Below are 19,784 nucleotides of genomic sequence, written 5' to 3'. Positions count from 1 at the left end.
TGGCTGTACTGGTGCTTTTCTTTGCTCTTGATACTAATTATGAAAAGCTTTTTCCTAATCCTTTATTAGGGCTCAGAGTGGACCTAGGAGGTAAGGTTGCTATTTATGTCTCAAGAACGGTTGTCATCTTATGAAACTATTATCTTGGCTCTGATACCGCTGGTATTCACTGTTCCAAGACAAAATGTGTATTAAGTGCCTGAAATCTCAGTAACAGTCAGGAGGATATGTAAGCTCTTAGGTACCCTTTGCTCCTCAGTCCTCATCGATTTATCCTCATAATTGTTCAAGCCTTTTGGCCCTGGGAAAGTCATCAAGTATATGTTTTCTTAATCATCTGATTTTTGAAGCACAAGAGGAGAATCAATACTAAGGGTTAAACAAATGGCTTTCTGCAATGTGATTTTTATTGTCACCAAAACCAATGCTTCTTGCTGTTTTCTGTAGTCCAGATGAAGGCTATAACTGTGAGAGTGGTCCCCAAAGCCATCTTCATAGGGCTTGTGGTCTTTTTAAAAAGATGGAAGAATAGGCCTCCCTCCAGTTTTACAAAAGAGTATTGGATGAATAGAAATCTTGGAGTGTTTTGTCTTTGTATGGGAAAGGGTCGATGGAAAAGCATTGAAATGCAGCAAAGCAGAGAATGCTGTTACACTTTCATAACTGCCGAACTGATTCACATTCTTTTCAAAAAAAAACCCCAACCCTATTTCACTGCAATATACCTGTGTACCCATTTGCTCGCTTTGTCCGTGTGCCCATCTGAAGAGCATGAGGTTGACTGATATGATTTGATAGCGAAGTTGAATAAATGTTCTGCGGCTTTATTATTATTATTATGGAAGTTGTCTCTCATCTTTCCGTTGGGTAGGGTTGTAGATTTTTGGCCAATACATGTGTACTGGATATAACTTAAGGTTTCTTCTTCTTGTTTCATCTTTATTTTTTTTGTCCTCTTTCTGCTGTGCTCTAATGCTTTGTTTTAAGGGTGAAAGGAGCCAAAACTAACTGAACTGAATGTGTATATTATCTTGTCCTTCAAATACATGCAAATATTTTCTAAATTGTCCCATTGGGTTAAATACAACTTGGTCAGCTTGCCTGTATTTTATTTAAAGCTTCATTCTGTGCATGAAGGGGAGGATGCACATGATGCGTTTGCACTGTAATACTAGACATAAATGATCATATCTTTCAAACCTTTCCAAAGCAGTGGGCAAATACAAGGACCAGGCTGCTTCATTCCAGAGGCTATCAAAATGGCAAAATCTTCTTGTCCATTGACAGTCAATCCTTGGTCTAATGAGCTTTTTTCTTCTTCTTTTATTTTTTTTTATTTTTTTTCTCCTTTGTGTCAGCAGTGCTGTTACATGGAGCAGTTGGGTCACTTTAATCACTGTGCCCCTGCTGCTGGATCCAGCCCTAGATCTGAGTGTGGTAATGAGCCCGTTGGCAGTGCTGCTGGTGGTACTCCATTGCAGTTATCCTGAGGAGAGTGATGCTTATCAGACACCTATCAGGATCCACACTTTACATGCTAAGAGAACGGAGAAGAGTTATTTCTGGCTATTGCACTATGGCTTTTTCAGTAGAGTTCCCATTACTGACCATCTATCTAAATTGCCTTGTGATGTGAACTGTACATTAGGACACTCGCACTCAGGAAACAGTAAAATTGTATTCGTTTTATGCCCTTTTAGAGGGAGCATATTAAAACCCTGGGGTGGGATTGTGATCTTCCTAAATAAAGTTGCCTAAAACTCTTCCAAGCTGGTATGACCAGGAATGTGCGTATAATGAAATTCACGGATTTCAGCATTCTGAAGAGCTTAAAATAATGAGGGGGATGGAGAAGGGTAAATAACTTTTTGGCAACTGCTGTATGCTTACCGTCTCCAGATCCTACTTATTTCAATAGCCCCATGCCTACTGTGTTCTAATGTTCTCCAGTAGCTTTTTTTAGGTGTCTATTTTTAATGTCATATAGCCTGACTTGAAATTGCTATCACAGAAAGATTTTATTGCTTTTTGCCTAGAAACAATTCCATTTTTTCTAATAAATTAACTTTTCTTTAAATGCCTCTTTTCCTAAAACAATTCCCTTGTGCTTGTAGAACTGCAGTTTTTACTGAAACATCATAAATTTCTCATTTGGGAGCTACCCAATTATATCTTACAATAATTCTATTGGATGATCTATAGCTCTGCTTTTATTCCCTATTAGTATTTGGCTGATCGATGTGTAACCTAATTGATTGTTAAGGTCAAATATGCTATGTCTTTATTGGCTGATGCCTGAATTTTAGCTATTATATCTTAAAGGACCATTCCATGGTCTGTTAGATTTTTTTACTCATTTTTACACACCAGAAAACAAACTTCATGGTATAAATGCTGGTGAACAGCGTGCTTCTACTTCGGCAGTATTTTGTGTATTCTCGAGCACAGCATTAAAAGGATACGAAATACTGAAGTATCTGGGTTGAATGGAATTGCAGTAAGCAACATCTGATTGTGAGTTTTCAGATTGTTCTGGAAGTGATCTGAAACAAATTTTTCAGTTTTATGACAGCCTAATCATTTCTAAGTGTAGAAGTGCAGAACCTTAACCGCTTTCAATTTTGGCTTGTGATATTCACTGAGGTGTAGAGGGAGATTTATGTGAGATGCAATATATAAACAGGTTTCTGTTTAGCAAAACTTTTTTTTTCTTTTTCCTTTTTTAAGACAGAGTTTAGTGTGGTTATCTGATATTTGTTTGGGAATGCACAAACATGATATCCCTGAAATACATTGCTGTTTTTTCACTTGCATTTTAATAGCGCATCTCTTGTTTTCTCAGAATCCAGTGGCTGCCTGATGTCAAAGGCATAAATGGTTGCACAAAGAAACTGATGGAATTGGAGACTTTGTGCCAGTTTTGTGCCCTAATCACTAGGTTCTTTTGCTTTAGCGTAATGACTTAGCCAGGAAAAAAAAAAAAACACTCCGTTTAAATTGGCTTAGAGCTTGGTGATTAGACTAGAGCACTTTTCTTGAATATGATATACATGGACTCACCCTTCTGTCCGAGGAGGATCTAAATTCCAGATGAGCCGCTTTCTGGGCTAATACTTTAACTGTATTTGCTATGGCAAAGGAGGCTGACAGCCTTTCCTGCCCTGCCCCAGGACCCACACATATGTCTGCTGCCAGTTGTTTAATTCTATCTGTATGTATAAATACTTTTCTAATTGCGTAGTGTCTTGCCAGTTGCTTTTTGTCTTATACTGCCTGAAAATGTAGTTCTCTGCTTTTTAGTTACCTAAGCAAGTGTTTTTGTTACTGCTTCTGTGTGCAGAGGAGCAGGTTGCTTCACCTGCTTCATTTAACATCCATCTTGTGCTCAAGTGATGGGCATTAATGACTTTTGAGTTAGATTATGCGTCTTTTAGCTCCGTAGTTCCATATCCTGGAATTTGTGTGCAATGTTTGAGCCAGCTGCCTTATATAAATACGGAAGGTATATCCCTCTGTTGGCACTGGAGAACTAGGATACCGCTGAGTAGCAGAGGTTCAGCTCCGCAAAGTGTGATTATACTTTGGTTCCAGACAGCTGGAGCTCTATTCGCGTTTATACTAGCAAGAAACCTGGAAATAATTACCTGATCTTTATTCTCATTCTACAGCTGTACATTTTAGTTGTTTTCTTTTCCCCTTCCAGGAATGCTCTTTCTTTCTGACCACTACAAATCAGCGCTTTATGTAAGGTTGTAGCTGTTCCACTAAAGTTGCCTAACTTTTGGTTACCGCAGTGTGATGGGCTGGGAATGGGCCTTTTCTGTGTGCTTGAAAATCTTATTAGATGACTTTTGGCAGTCTCATTAATGTCTTTCAAACGTGCAGAATTAGCGAATCTCATGTTTTTCTATGTTTGTGTGGAAAAATTTTTTCTTGCATAGTTTTGAAGAGAATTTCTTTGCTTCCCCCCTTTCTCAATTCCTAACCAGACTTTGAACTAACTGCTTTGAAGTAGTCTCAATGAAGAAAATATTCTTTCCGTGTCTGCTTGCTCAAGTGAAATTAGGAGGAATTAAGGCAAAAGCTTTCTCTAAGCAATAGAAACTGGAAGTATTGATATCTAGAATGTTGTAAATGCTCTATTGTGGGGGCTAAAATGCGCATATGATAACACTTAAAGCAATATATGAGAACGTTTCCCTTGATTCCATATGAATAAAAAGTAGTAGTTTGAGACTTTGTTTTTTTTTGTTCCAGATTTCTTCCAGATTTTCTTTGATAAAGGCATGCTTATTGAAAGAAGAATGTATTTAATTTAACATACACTGTGTGGTCTTTAATTTTTGAAAGAATCTGCTAATTGAAAAATTGTTTAATAGGTCTTATTTTTGAAAGCTCTCTAGTGTTGTACGTCAAAATTTGAAAGGTGCTTAAACCACAAGAAGATGCTCCAACTGCTTTATAGAAGAAAAAAATTAATAGAACACTGTATTATGCAATTTTTTCTGTAGTTAGAAACATACTGTATTCTGTTAAAATTTCATTTAATTGTCTTTTGATTGTAGTTAATGATGAAGAACTAAAGAAACGAATAGCTGAAGAATTGGCACTAGAACGAGCCAGGAGAGACTCTGAAGCTCAAAAGAGAAGGTTTGTTTGTATTTGTTAATAACAGGATTTAGAACACAAATGTATTTGATACTTTTATTACTGTTATTTATCTGTTTATTGTAAGCAGTTGAATTATATGCCCCAGGAAGAAATGGGAAGCAAGACATTTCTCTTACATTGCAAATACTGATATTAAATACATGTTAAAACAAAAAATTAACTAAAATTCCCCTGTAAGAGCTGACATAAAATTTTGATCTAAATCCCTTTTGACCTTATGAGCTTGACTTTTTTTTTTTTTTTTTTTTTTTTTTTTTGGGGGGGGGGTAATCTTTTAAGCTGAATCTTAGTTGATTTCTCTTGAGTCCAAAAAATCACTTTGCTGTGAAGAGATAGAAACAGCTTGGGAGCAATGTAGAGCTAGGTTACTTACAACCCCTCTGTTTGAGCAAAAGATAAATTCTAACAGCGGTAGAAATGCTGGATATTTCTGTGTGCTGCAGTATGTCTTGAACTGCTTTAGTACTTAGTACAATAAAGTGCTTTGAAGATAAACTACTGTATTAAACAGTTTACTAGCAGAAACCCCTTTTGATATCCTTTCTGTATAATGAAACATTCTTTTTTTATATGTGTGTTTTTTTCAGATATTCTAGTTACTGTGAAAGATGGAGTAGTGATTAATAGGGAATGCAGTTGGATGTGACTTTTTAAAAATAGATTCTGCAATTTTAAGTACGTTATTGTAGAATTATTAGCAGTTTAAAATAAAGTCAGGCTTGGCTGTATGCTGAACTTTGTACTTGTGTTTTAATTCACACTTCAATAATGTTCTTAAAAAGATAATGTGACACACAGAATATAAATATTAACCTACATATTGTCCTCCCTTCTGAGAATGGGAAGAAAGGCTCATTATGATGGATTTTAAAAATTAGAATGTAATTAGTACTACTAAAATTGTCTGCATATATAACAGTTGTTTCTTACACATCATTATATTATTATTTAATTGAATTAGGTTGATGGTGTATGTAATTAGGTAGTACTATATAAATGTCCCCGAAAAAGAATCGGGACTTCTTTGAATCAGCAGTAATGGAAATCGATACGTTATAGTGAAATCTCTCTTCTTTGAACTGGGTTTTCACAGGAAAACTTGCATTATATTTCAGCTTAATGCTGACTGCTCTAGAGTTCATTTAAAGGTGCTTACAGTATGGAAATGTGTGTTTTGTGACTTCATTATTTTTTCATTTGACACTTTTCAGTAATTTTCATTAAGTATTCCATAATTCAGCTTTTATTGTTTGTGCCTTGGTCTGCAAAAGGTAGAGAGCAGGCCTGATATCTGATACTGTATTTTGTAAAGACTAGTGCTAGTAATTTTTCCATTATTTGGCTATGGACTGATGGGGAAGATGTTATATACTAAATGGATTGTACGAGATACTTTTGTTGTCTTTAATTTGAAGAATCTGTGCTTTTGAAATTTAAAATCTTAAACAACAACAACAAAAAAAAACCCAACAAAATACCAAATGTCAGATCTTGTTAGCAGCTTTTAAACCTTCTCTACTTTTTAACAGTGAACATAAGGATTTCTCAGTGTACTTGCTATATTGTATATCACAGGATATATAATTAAACAACCCCCATCTTTTAAGCATAATATTGGGGTTCTATTCATATTCTATGAAGCAACTTTAAAAGATGGAGATGTTTACCTAGCTATTAACTGAATTTTTGTGGGCTACATTTTGCTTGAGGTTTACATTTTAAAAACACTCCAGAAACACTGTGGCAAATTTGGAGCATGGGATTGCAAGCAGTTCTATGCCACGTTCTTTGGTGGATGAAGTGAACACTGTTCCATTGACCTCTTAAAGAGTGGATTTATGGTGTTCAAGTTCAGCATACCTACCCCTCTTCTTTTATTCTAGCTAAGCAAATAATCTCCCCACAGTGCAGAGGCATGAGAAGTGTCCCTGTAATGTCTTTTTTGTGAGTCAGGATCCATACTCCGAACTGAAGAAAAATGTAATCTTGATGAACAACCTCCTATGCTGGTCTTCCAGACACTCATGCATTTTTCAGAGTCAATATAACTTTTCATCATTACCAGAATTCAGTTTCAAAGGAAGCACTTATTTAAGTGCTATGTGCACGTTGTTCAGGTAATATATCTTAAATCCTGCATGTCTACGCGATGCGGGGAGTCTTCTAGGTAATATAAATGCGAAAGGGAAAAGAGTGCTCTCAACTATGATCGTTTGTGATAAATGCACAAACGCTTTGATAAAATACTGGAAAACAAAACAAAACCTGTGTTCCCAGCTCTATGGTGCTTAGACCATTTGATGGAAGAAACCTGTTAATGGAGAACAGCTTACAGTATTCGTATGTTGATAGTTGCGTGTGTGGAAAAGTGCCCTGTAATGCAGATTTCATAATCTGAGTGACGCAGCGTGTGAACGCACTGGCCGTGTTTTAGACCAGTTAGACTGGAGCATCGTGGTGTCTGTGCAAAGAGCAACACGTATAGCTGTGACTCACTCCCTCTCTCGACTCATGTGTCAGGCTCTTTGATAAGCAGTTGAATGTATGAGGCCTGACCCCTAAACTTTGATAATAGCTTTGCAACTTTTATCTAGAAAAGTCAGGTTACTGTACTTCTTTGCGGGGGTGAGGGGAAGGTATGCAAAGCAATATGATAGAGCATAAGCCTATTGTAATAAGTTGAATGGACATCATAAAAACTACTCGAAGTTTACTGTAAAAACCACTTGAACGTGGCTTTTGCTTACATTAACCATTTAATTTGATAACCTGCTTTTCATTGTTGATTCTCTTTTAAGACACATGCTGATGGCTGCACTGTGTCATCTAGAATATTAAGATGTTTCTGCATTAGCTCTGTTGGGATTTTTACAAAGACCCCCATAATGCCCAGATTATACAACTTTTGTTTAAAAAGATTGTGAACAGTTATACATAAAATAGGGATTTAGACGCAGCATTAGATGGTATGTCTAAAATGTTGTATACCCAGATCTTTCAGCTTATTCAGTATGCTGTTTCCTGTACTATAATCTCTGTTTTTTTGTGTGTGTAGTTAGGTGATTGAATATGATGATAAACCTGTATGCTGCTTTGCTAAGAAAAATGAAGCTTTCTTGCATCTTGGGCTATTTGAAAATAGAGTGAAAAACAGGAGGCTCCTTGAGAGCTTAAATTTTTCTACCATTGGTAATGAGGCTTTCTTTACAGAATTTTCTTTCCCTAGAAAGTCTGTACGGGGTTTGTGGAAATGTTTTAAGTTGATGTGTAAGTTAATAGCTGCTGTGCTGAGAGCATGTATAGCTTTCAGTCTGCTGGTGGAAATTGCAGCATTACCATTGGAATTCCTACATACTTGGCTGCTTTTGGTCCAGAACACTACCATTTTCTTCATTTCCTATTTTCACGGTGTGACTAATTGACGAACTTTCAGGAAAGTGCTATAATAAAGCAGCCTCTCCGATGAATTTCTACTGAGAATATAACTGTATATTCTGATAGACTGGATTAATGCACTTGCTGTAGAATTAATGCACTTGCTATAAAATATTTTTTTCTTTACAGCTTCTTAAGCAGAAGCAACATTTCTCTTTTTAGAAATGAGGAGCTGTACTAGAGGGAAGGATTTCTACCTGTGTTTTTCTTGTATTTCCTCAAGTATCTGCTTGCCGGTATTAGAGCTAGGCTATTTGAATTGGTTGGCCCTTTAGTCTGACTAGAGGGCCTTTAAGTTCTCAAGTCAGTTTGGAAAAAAGGAACATATTAGCTCTGTCTTGCATTTTATAATAGAGTCTTAATGACCACAGAACCCACCGAAGGTGTAAGGTTAATCCTAGTCTTATTTCTTTCACTTAGCCCGACTATTGTTTCTGACTTTGTGTTTATGAACATTTAAGGTATTTCATCTTAAAGTATTTTGATTTAGGGACGTTAAACTGAGTATTGTTTGATCGCAACAGAATTTACAGTGGCTGTGTTAGCAGACAGCATGGTGAGATAACATTTCAGAGCTACAATCTTATGGTAACACTCTGGGAAATTTATAGGTTGTAATACTATCAGTACTATAGTAATATGACTAATATTACTACTGTTGCTAATAGAGAGCTGCTTTATGTTCTAAACAAAAGTAACAGGAAAGAATTACGCATATTTTTCACCTTGAGAAAACATTAGCCTTAATATCCCTGTAGTCTGTTTTGCATTTCATGTTAATGTCAGCATACCGATAATATTTCTTATTCCTCTAATATAACTTTACTTTAAATCGCCTTTGGTGTGTATGGTTTGTTCAGACCTATGGAAGTAGGTAGGCTTTTGGCTCCTCTGAAATTCATCCCAAAATGGCTGTTAAACAACTCTGCTAAAAGAGGATCCTTAAAAATGAAAGAATAGGCATAAAGAGCTTGATTTTGACAATAATGAAAGATAAGGAAATGATAATTGTTGATACAGTTTTTTCACAAAGTTGTTATTGTTATTATCTGGGGTCATAATAGAATAAGTTTCGAAGCTAGTTACTTGCCATAATGTGAGATTTTACAAAATGAGACAGCACTTGAATCTTTCAGCGGTTCAGATTTCTTCCTGAGGTGTAGTTCTACGAACGTACATTAGCATACTGGCTTTTGTCGCAGCTGTTGAACTTTATTTTAATCCTTTTGTTTGCTGTGGTGGTAAGAGGCTAGTCTGAAATTGTTGCTGCTCTGCCAGATAAAATCTTTAAAGTAACTAGAAGCATTTGTCTTAATAGCCCAGAGGTCACCTGCACCGTGTCATGTGCCATGGCTCTTGAACTTAAGCGATGAGAATCTACTTCTAGTGAGCAAGATGCTTCTGCTCCATTGAAATCAGCACAACTCAGTGGACCAGCCTGTATGTTCTGGGATGGTATGACAGTAGTAGGTTAGCACTGGGGATTGCTAAGTAACAAAATGCACGTTTGCAATACAAAGAAATGGTGTTAAGCTGAAGAGATTTATTACCAAGCAATGAACTTTATCAATCATGAAATTTTCAGATTTTCCAGTTTTTGGTGTTGTGCCTCCATCTCTCTCTGGCTTGCTCTAATCTGCCTCTTATTGCCAGAACGTGGTACCTTGAACTGCTGTTCTGTTCCTGTTAACCTCAGTGTCTGAATCTAAATATGTATAATCACATGTGGCCTTTGTTCTGTATATTTGGGACAAGCTTGGTAAATATCTAGTATTTTTCCTAATGTTGTCATCTCCTTGAGGTTTATTTTTCCCAGAGGTGATGGGTATGACTTTTAATGTTATGGTGCTGGAAAATAGATAGACAAGAGTTATGTGACTCCTCCTCCTCCAGTCTTTAATATGTGAACTGAAGAAGTTTACCTACTCTGTACACTAACTTTGTTTTTGAAAATAAAACAATTCATTTATTGATGTGCATGGTATGATAGAGATGGTGTTTAATACATCTCTTTGTTTTGAGGAGTTGTTGTGAAAAGCAGATACAGAAGAAATATTTTGGGAAAGCAAAAGTAAGCAATATAATGATAAAATTTTAGCTACTGTCAGCCTCATCAGACTTAGATTCCTCTGCTGAAATATCCCCCCAAAAATACTTGAATGAGGTAGGCAAAAGAAAGATGTGATTTACCATAGATGTTGAACACCTGTGAGTGAATACATTCAGATTATTTGCTTATTTTGGAAATCGTTTTGCTTAAGTTTAATTATTTTTGTATTTTCCCTCCCCTCCCTTCTCCCCTTTTAATGTGTTTCTCTGCTTCTCCTCCTGCCATGATTTGGCATATGGCAAATATTAGTTATAATTAGAATGAGATGTTTTTGCAAGATGTTAGTGCATTGCAATTCCTGCTGTATTGCAGGAAGTTCATTTTATTCAAGCTTTCAATATACACACGAACATAATTTTGTTAGCATGCCAAGTATATGTTCCTGGGCAATTTGCTGATGTGTGGCTGTTCCAGGAGACCAGAATGATTGTTTTCCATGTGCTTGGTTGTACTTGGATTGTTCTCTATCGCCTCTCTTGTGATTCCCAAACTTACTGCTTAGAGGAGAAGTACTACTGTGAGTAGGAATTTTGAGACATGGGAAGGCTTAAAAGCAGGGTTTTGTTTGGTTCAGTAGCCTTTTAGTAACTCTGTTTCTAGGTCTACTTTAAAACTGTATAGACATGGCAAAGGTAGACGTGTAAATTTTTTTAGAGAGCAGGAAAAAGCGTTGTTGAAGTGTTGCTCAAAATCTTATTTAGAAAGAATTTTGATGTATACAGAAGTTGTATCTTAAATCTTTCTTAAAACCCCTGTTTAGACAGTTTCAACCCTGAAATATGACGTTGATTTAAATTAAGGCCATGGACACATGTGTGCTCTTCAGGTGGTCATTTCTATTCTGGCCTTTACCAAATCCAGCTATTCAGTTACCTGTTCTTCAGGTAAGAAGATGGAAGTGGAAACTTCCTGGTCACTTCAGCCACGGTCAAGTGGGGTTGACTTAAAGATCTGGAGAACGTACTTGAGCTTCTCCAGCTGACTTCTTCTAAAGCAGAACAGGAAGCGTGGATGCGGTGCCATGCGAGGGGAATTGAAGGTGACTCTCTGCAGGTGGGAAGTGCGGCAGGAATCTGGAGATGAACAATTTTAACCAACTGATCCAGAAGGGAACTGTTGCTGCAGCCTGGAGAATGTTTTGGTGTTTCCTGACTGCCCTGTGCTGCAGATAAAAGCCTGTATTTTGTTCTGTAGTCTCGGTCAATCCTTGCCCACCTTTCTGGGCCAGCCTGTTGGAAACCCATTACCCTTTCCCTGTATTGGCTGCTGCTTATTCTCCTGTATCCACAGTCACCAGAAAAGCCAATTAGTTGATAATGCCTTTTTGGTAACTCTCAAGTATTGCTAAGCTTTGACGATCCAGTCTCCTGTGACTTCTTTGGTAAACTTTTTTGTTTAGAGAGCCACATGAAAAATGCTTTTCTTGAATAACGCAGATGATAGATTTTCAAACGTTCCTCGGTAATGAATTGCTGGGGTCTGTTCTGCTTGGCTAGCTGGACTCCATGCGGCCTGGCGCTTTATCTGTCATTAGCTGGATAACTTACTGCAACCTCTATATTTCTAAACATCCTCATCCATTTAAAGAGAATCTTTCTGAACTGTAAATCAGCTTTTAAAATATGTACACAGTGGTCCACGAAGGTGGCTCTCGGTGGTAGGTTATTAGATTGCAGCCGTTAGTTTCTTAGTCTTTTTTTGTGCTTAGAGGAGGGTCGCTGTATACTTGCAATAAGCTTCTCAGTTTAATTGATGCGCTGATGTGTCTGAGTGCCTTCCCATGACCGTTTTTTGTCATGCCTCAGCAGTACATTGCATATATGACAAACTCGTAGTAAACTTCTTGGAGTGGACAGCTCTTTGCAGACGAGAGCAAATAATTCACCGATGAAAACACAACATGAAAGAACAATGACAAACAATATTAGAAAAGAACCCTTTGGGAAGCTACACAGAAAAAATGTTATATTAAAATCAATATTTGGGCTTGACCCTTTCTGTGGTACTGTATATTGTAAAGCTTTCTATTGATTTCTCTTTTAATAACATGTTTATTCTAGTTTACTGGCATAGGTCTGCAGAATGTAAGAAGAAAAAATAAAATGATTTATGTACAATATTTATTTTATATTTTACTGGGGTAATTTAATTTATAAAGAGCTTATTAATTTATCTTCAGTTCATGTGGGTAGTGCATTGAATGCAGTGAAAACTTTTTTGAAGTAGATCTTTTTTTGTTAAATGATTATATTTTCCCAGGTAATTAGCTACATTAAATTGGAAGACCTGCTTTTTCTTGCAATATTCCTCGCACAAGGGAAGAAAAGCTACTTTGTTAGTCAGAAAATAGAAAAATTCTACAACAAGGACCTCTCGATGACACTTAGATTAAGTGTGAAAACAGGTAAAAATACGTCATTTCTGTTGCTCACAAATAGGATGGAAAGCTGAAAATATCTTCATGAAACGGTGAAATTGAATGCAATTATTTTTATTTCTGAAAGCTCAAGAATAAAAGTTTAGTATTTTCTGCTGTGAGTGACCTTTCTTTTTTTAAAAAGCAGTTAGAGGTATTACCTAATCAGTAATTGCATTTACGAATGTGAGAATTGTCACAACACACTTGCACCAGAAGTGTGTCTGCTCCCTTTCTCTGACAAGGATTTCACATGTAACATATAACATATTCCAGAGAGAGATTCAAAACATCTTTAAAAATATAATGGAGAGAAATTGCTTTTAGAAAAAATTACTTCAGTTGCCCCAAAAGGGAGAGAACTTAAAAATAGACTGTGGGTACTGTTTGGGAAAGTCTACTTGGCAAAATCAGGTAGCCCAGGATGAGGGCTGTTCATTTACCAAAAGAAAATATTAGAGTTCTATGTCTGTGATTGATTTTTTTTTTTTTTTTAATCTCAGTAACTCTACAAAAGACCAGTCCAACCTTGTTTTTTTTTTTTAAATCTCAGTAACTCTACAAAAGACCAGTCCAGCCTCAAGGTTAGGGAACATCCTGGAGAAAGGGACAGATTTTTGGCATCTCTTACTCCACAGGTTGCATTCATCCCACCCCAGCCTTCCTAGTCATGCCGCCTTCTCAACTAAACGTTTTGTTTTCTCTTTCAGCAGAAATTTCCTTCATCCTTTCTCGCAATCAGAAAAAAAAAAATATTCAGATGCTGACTTGCCTGTCAGCTGTATGACTGAGATATGGAGAACTATGAGATAATACCTCTCAGCCACAGGGAAAAGAGAGAATAAGCAGAGTCAGGCAAGGTCAAGACTATCCCTTTGCAGGCAAGGGAAGAAACCAAGAAAAAGTGTGAAGACGTTTGAGGTTATTTCACATGTTGGAATGCAAACTTAACTACAGAACAAGTACTGTGGTCAGGTGAGATATTGCAGTGGGCCCCTCTTTGGACAGCCAGCTTTATCATGGAAGCATAAGTGGCCTTCTGAATGGGATTTCATTGTATCTTTTTATAACCTTAAAAGTTTAGGACCTGCAAAATGCCGGGGAAGTATAAAAATGTTTCAAGTCATGCCGCTTATGAGGCTGAGTGGGTTTGGAAATATCAAACTGTCAGAGAAGCCTGTTTTATTTCCTTATTGCTTTCTGGAAAGAAAAAGCGGTATTTGGCAAAGGCAGTGGTAGAGTTACTCTCTAGGATTTCTGTTATTGGTCTCACTCTCCATTAATACCATTATGTCTGGTTCTGAGTATATACAGAGATGAATCTTGGAGACAGAAAGTAAAAACTGTAGAAAAGCACTGCTATATTTCACTGCTACCTATATAAACCCCAATTTTCAAGGGATTATTTTTCACTTTGATTTTAAAACTTGGCATCTGAACTGACAACTTGTATACAAAGCTTCATCTTGATAAGTTTATTTCTCTGGGAGATCGGAAAATGACTTGAAGCCAGTGAGTTTATTTGCAGAGAGCATCAACAAAAAATAATACTGCTTCATAGTTTTAGATTAAGGTAGGGAGGAGGGAAAACAATCCCTCCAGGCAATTTAAAACAAATATTTGCTTTCAAACTGCTGAGCTCTTTCATTTTGAAAAGTAGCAGATGAGTAGACGTAGAGAAACACTTAAATTTTTTTTGGTAACTATCAATTCATTTTAATGGAGAATTAATGTTGTCGTAATTTCATGACTGCCTTTGCAGATCCCGAGAGGAATGATATTAAATTGGGAAGTAATTTCAGTTTGAGTTAAAAATATGAAGAAAAGTCTCAACTAAATATATATATATAAATTACATAAAACAGCTTTACTTTTCTGACTAAGGTTCTCTGCGTGCCTCTGGCATAAAGGTAGTAATCACTTATTCTTTCTTTATGTAATACTGATTTATATGCACATATTTTAAAAACGGTAGCCTGATGAAGTACAATTACAGAAGACCCTCAAACAGCTTTCTCTCCCTCCTACTTGTCCTCCTTCCTCTCTCCTCCCTATCTCCTCACACCCCGCCCCCCCCCCAAAAAAAAAAGACCAGTAAAGAAACTCAACGTAACCTGCTTCTGTAAAGATTAAGTTGGAATCAGATTGGCAGGATATTGCAATATGTATTAACTGGCTGTCCATGGAGGTTTTGTTGATAAATTGAAGAGCTGTAAACAATTAACAGAGTTTGGAAATCAGTATCGTTTGATCAAGAACTGGCACAGAATATTATATGGCTGTTTCAGTTGACAGATGTTATGCTGAGGCTGGAGAACAGCTGAAAATGGAAACAAATGATATGTTCAGCTAAATGCTATTACTTTGACCTCATTGTTATGTATGGCTTTAGAGCAGCATTTTTAGTAAAGGGTAATTGATAGAATGGAAAGAAATGGTTAAGTGGGGTAAGGTGCTGTCTTATCCAAGACAAATTGTACTGAATAAACTCAATATTTTCTTGGGTTGGATAATGGACTTTACACTAAAGAAGGACAGCAACCCAGATTTCCTAGAATGAAGCAAAATGCTTGATGCATTGACCCACTGGATATTACTACTTGACATGGAATTTTTTTTTACTCCTATCCTTTCAAAGCTTTAGCCTTTTTGGTTTGCCTTGCTTCCTTTACGCTTTATCAGGCCTAATACTCTAGTACCTAATGAGAGATCTGTTTTGCACATAGAGTTCTTAAAAATCACCTGGCTGGAGTATAAATTTGGGAAAGTAATGGTCCAAACAAGCTTAGAGTTCTCTGCTCTCCTGTGGATTATATTTAGTAATGTGTTTTTTGTTTCTTTGATTTTGTCCCAGCCCACTTGAAACAGTGAACCCCTAAATGATTGTGTTAGGAAAATATGTGACGTGGACTTCAGATAAAACTTTGTTAATAAAACAGATCAGATGGGAGGAAAAATAAAAGTTATTTGTGACCTGGTAGCAGTTGGGGTGCAAAAGAGTTGAAGGCACATGGGAAGTTTTCAAAAACCTGTCCTTGTCCACTGTGGCTTTAAAGTACAGAAGAACTACTTTTTCTGTAAACATTTGGATGATCTGAAGTACTAGATCTCAAAATTAAGTTTTAGGAAGGCTTTTTGAAGAAAGCTGTTGCTATTTAATGTTAGGAATAGCCCTTTCTACCTATAGCAAGCAAAATCTTTGGTGAGCAGAACACACAGATATATTTTTCCTCTTTTTTTTTAATATGGAAATAGTTTTAGGAGATGGCTTAAATATAATATTCTATTTTTTCTTACATAAGTTTTTGTATTGTTACTCTGTGACTTTTATGAAGAGATACTACCATTCAGATAATACGTTTCTGTATCTTTCCTCATGTAGGTTTTGCAGAGGCAGATGATTCAATTTTTAAGAAGGGATTTGGTAAACTGTATGGTCAGATGAATGATCAGTTACTAAAAAGTCAGTAAGAGAAACATTAATTTCACACTTCTCAGGCCCCAGTTGAAGCTTAGGTTAAAGGTTTTCCGGCAATCTCTAGCCTCTCTGCAAATCCCTGTCAGCTACAGTGACTTCCAACCACATCTTGCTCTGGTACATCCAGTATGCACTCATTAAATATTGAAACTCAGTTTTCAGAAACATTATTCATTCATTAATATTACATCATGGCCTAAACTGCATTGTTCAAAACATTTTTGAATATTATGCAAGTCTGTCAGAATGCATTAAGGAACTTGCTTGTGTCAAACTAAGCCAAAAAATTTTTTTGAACAGTTTGCAATGTAAACATGTTTTACTCTAATTTTAATTCAGTGAAAGCTTTGAGTTGAGGAGACATCATACAGAAGTCTAAGTGTTTAAAAGATCATGAAAGGTGAAGGAAGTTGGATAAAATGAACATTAATTTTTTAGAAAATTAATTTTCACTTGAAAAAAAACATAGATTTGTATTCTCTTAAGTGGTAGAATGTTCTCGTTTTGTCATCTTTATGTGGAGTTTATACTTCAGGATCATCTCTGACTTCTAAAGCTAATACCTCTTCAGATTTTTCTACATTTTATAGAGAGGGAGAGAGAATGATTTTCCTGAGCATGGACTATGAAATAGGCAGTATTTTGATTTTGATCAAAATTTTGATTTTTTTTTTTGTAATGAAAAATAACACAGTTTATGTTTAGTACTTTGAGTTTTTCTTGGGTTGCCACAAATACATCAAACTATGTACCTTGGAGACTGTAGTAAAGATATAACTTCCCTGAAAAGTAACAGAAAATACTTAATCTTTGATAATGTGATAAATTTTAAGTATCTAGAAATAAGGGCTGAAAATGATATATCATTGTATTTGTTTTTAATATTGCATTGTTTACCAATTTGGGATTTCCTGTGAATTATGAAATTTTGAACTATTTAGTCTAGAATAAAACATGTAGTGGCCAAAGCACAAGACTCGTAAGACTGTAGATATTTTTTAACATTTTACGTTGTGTTGCTGTTGTCCACGAATGTCCTTTTTCCTTATTGATAATCTTTAACATCTGCAGGTATTTTTGAAGAGTCAGAAGTCCAGAATTTTCAGAAATGTTTATTTGGAAGTAAACAAAGGAGTGAATTACTCTGGACTGAATATTAAAAATTATTCATCTTGTTAGTATGGCTAACATGGTCCATACTGTGCAAAATTTCAGCACCATGTCATAAACTTGCATGATATAAATACCATTTTTTTTCTCTCCAATTCATTCTGAAAAGGATTGAAATCTTTCTTCTTTCCCAGAGTGCAGTGAGTTTTCTTTTTCCACACTTTCTTTATCTTAGTTTTTGTTGGACCGTAGACATAAGTTACCGGACGTTCAGAGACTTTAGGTCATTACTTCAGTGAGGAATTATTTTTACTAGTATACACCCATGAAGTGGTTGCAGTTATATTCTGGTGTGTCATGATTAGAAGCAATTACTTTTAAACTCTCTTCTAGATATCTTTAAGATGCATTAATTTATACAAATTTATCTTCCCTCTACTTTCAGCTGTGGCAAGTGGCCAAGATGAACTAAGCAATTGAGGTTTTTTTTCTTCTTTCATTTTTTTTGTGGCACGTTGGAGAGAGTTGTAGAGAGGAGAAAAATTATAGCTTGCGATGGGCAGCGATAACTGATGACTGTCATGTGTGAAGTGGGTGCTCTAATCTGTAGCCTATGTATTCGATAACAACGTATGGTTCAGCGTCACTGCTGTGATGCTGTAGCTGTTTTTCATTTCAGTCTGGGCCAAATTGGTACCGCTAGCTTGGGCAAACGCCGTAATCTTATTCATTCAGTCTTTTTCAGCAGCTGCAGAGAAAGAGATTTTCTTCCCCACGTAGTGGAGTAAGTGTTTCAGGCTGCCTTATGAATGCTCTGAAAAGTTCAGTGTGTTCACACGTAGCTTCTCTGTTATTTACTCTTGTGCGAGTGTGTTGTGCTGTAATTGCACTGAAAACTATGTAATAACAGATGGCATCCGGAATCTCACATTTGCTGCCTCTACAGAGAAAACTAAAGAAGACTGAGAGGAAAAGGAAAAAAAAAATGTTTGTGAAATGCAAATGATGGAGCTCATAAATACATTTATGTACAAGTATTGGGTGGACAATCATTCAAAGGTGACTTTTTTTTGCTATACTTGCAGAGAGGAGGATGCAGTGGTGGAAGTATCTTGACTGTAGGGAAAAGTAACCTGTGTCTGGTATTGCTTTTTAGATTTATGTTTGAGGACTTCAATTTTAACAAATTTTGTGCAAAAATGAAAGATTGTTTTGCCTTTTAAACTTATGACTCTGTAGCTTTTGGAAATGCAGAAAAGGATTTGGGAGGTAGGAACAGGAATCATCTTTATGATTTCTGCAGAAGATCTGTAGATTTTCAAGGAGGGTCTTTACCCTTACTCCTTTTTTGAAGACATGCAGAAACCAAGAGATTATCCTGTTGTAATAGGACATTTCCATTATGGCTTTGGTCTGAAGATGGTTGAGCTAGATGTTTTGATCACATATATACTTATATATACACATTTATTGTTGATTTTTTTTTCATTTTGCATCTCTCCTGCCAAGCGCCCAATATACAGATCTAAGAACAAATTGGCCTATGTATATGAGAGCGTCTTTCAGACATCTTATTCATCTGTCTACTTGTATCTATCTAATTATACGTGCAACATTACTCTTTGAGAATAAACGTTAGCTTTATGTTCAATTTTAACAGAGATGATTGCAGGGCTATATATTTTTTTTTAAAAAAAGAACAATATGCCCATCTGACAGAAGCATTTTTACGTCTTTTAATGTCGATATGTTATCTATTGTGTTTAGAATAACCGTATTTGGTAGATGACTCAGCTTTCCGCTTGGAAAGCATGCTATGTTAATGTGTATCTAGCAAAAGAATCCTTGCTTCTTAGCACAAAGAAAAACATGAAGTTTTCTAAGTATTCACACATGCATTTTTCTGTTTTAGAACTGTAATATTCACAGATTTGATGTATGCTGAAGACAGATTTCCGGGGCAAGGATGGGAACTGACATGAATGTGTTATTTTAAAGCATCGTAGTTGCAAGAAATGTGTCAAATAAGGTAACGATGTCAGAAAACACCCTAGCAGTCAGTACCTGCTTCCGTGCTAGAACATGTTGATGTACCACTGAATGGTACTTCAATGGTTCAAAGAAAAATTTTTGGAAGACCTGTGCTTGTTTTTCGCTCTTTGGTATGTTCACGTTGTGTTCACATCAATGACAAAGTTACAGATGTTTTTTGTTAGTATTCTATTTTCTTTAAAATGTTTATTGATTTAATTACTTATCAGTAGATAGATTTATGGATAAATGGAAATATCAATTTATTTAGATAGCAATACCCAAAATACAGTATTAAAATATGAGATTAAATATGTGCTATATGAAACAATATACTAAATGAGTCGTGATGCTATGTATAGAGCTTTGAGCTGTGTTTTCTGTTTAAAAAAACTAGAGACAATCATCAAGCATGTAAGGGATGGGTGAAGGAAGTTATGATGTAAAATTTCAAAGTGCCAGAAGCTTGAGGGGTGATAAGAAGATAAGTGACTTAATCTTTGGGTATCTATTAGCTAACCTCAAAAAGTGCA

The 19,784-nt window shown here is 36.0% G+C and overlaps 1 protein-coding gene across 2 annotated transcripts in view; it reads left to right on the top strand.

The window, feature by feature from the left end:
- CHCHD3 (coiled-coil-helix-coiled-coil-helix domain containing 3) overlaps positions 1-19,784 on the top strand; it is a 150,216-nt gene that overhangs the window by 22,133 nt on the left and 108,299 nt on the right. For both annotated transcript variants that reach the window (XM_085299759.1, XM_085299751.1), the window contains exon 3: positions 4,566-4,650. In XM_085299759.1, coding sequence (XP_085155885.1) covers positions 4,566-4,650 — 85 coding nt within the window. The remainder of the gene's footprint in view (positions 1-4,565; positions 4,651-19,784) is intronic.

The sequence above is a fragment of the Rhea americana genome, unplaced genomic scaffold (assembly GCF_003343005.1).
Source record: "Rhea americana isolate MKP2758 unplaced genomic scaffold, rheAme1 scaffold_1, whole genome shotgun sequence".
NCBI classification, from domain to species: Eukaryota; Metazoa; Chordata; class Aves; order Rheiformes; family Rheidae; genus Rhea; species Rhea americana.
Note: the sequence above shows the minus strand (reverse complement) of the source record. Positions and strands in the feature narration are given on the sequence as shown.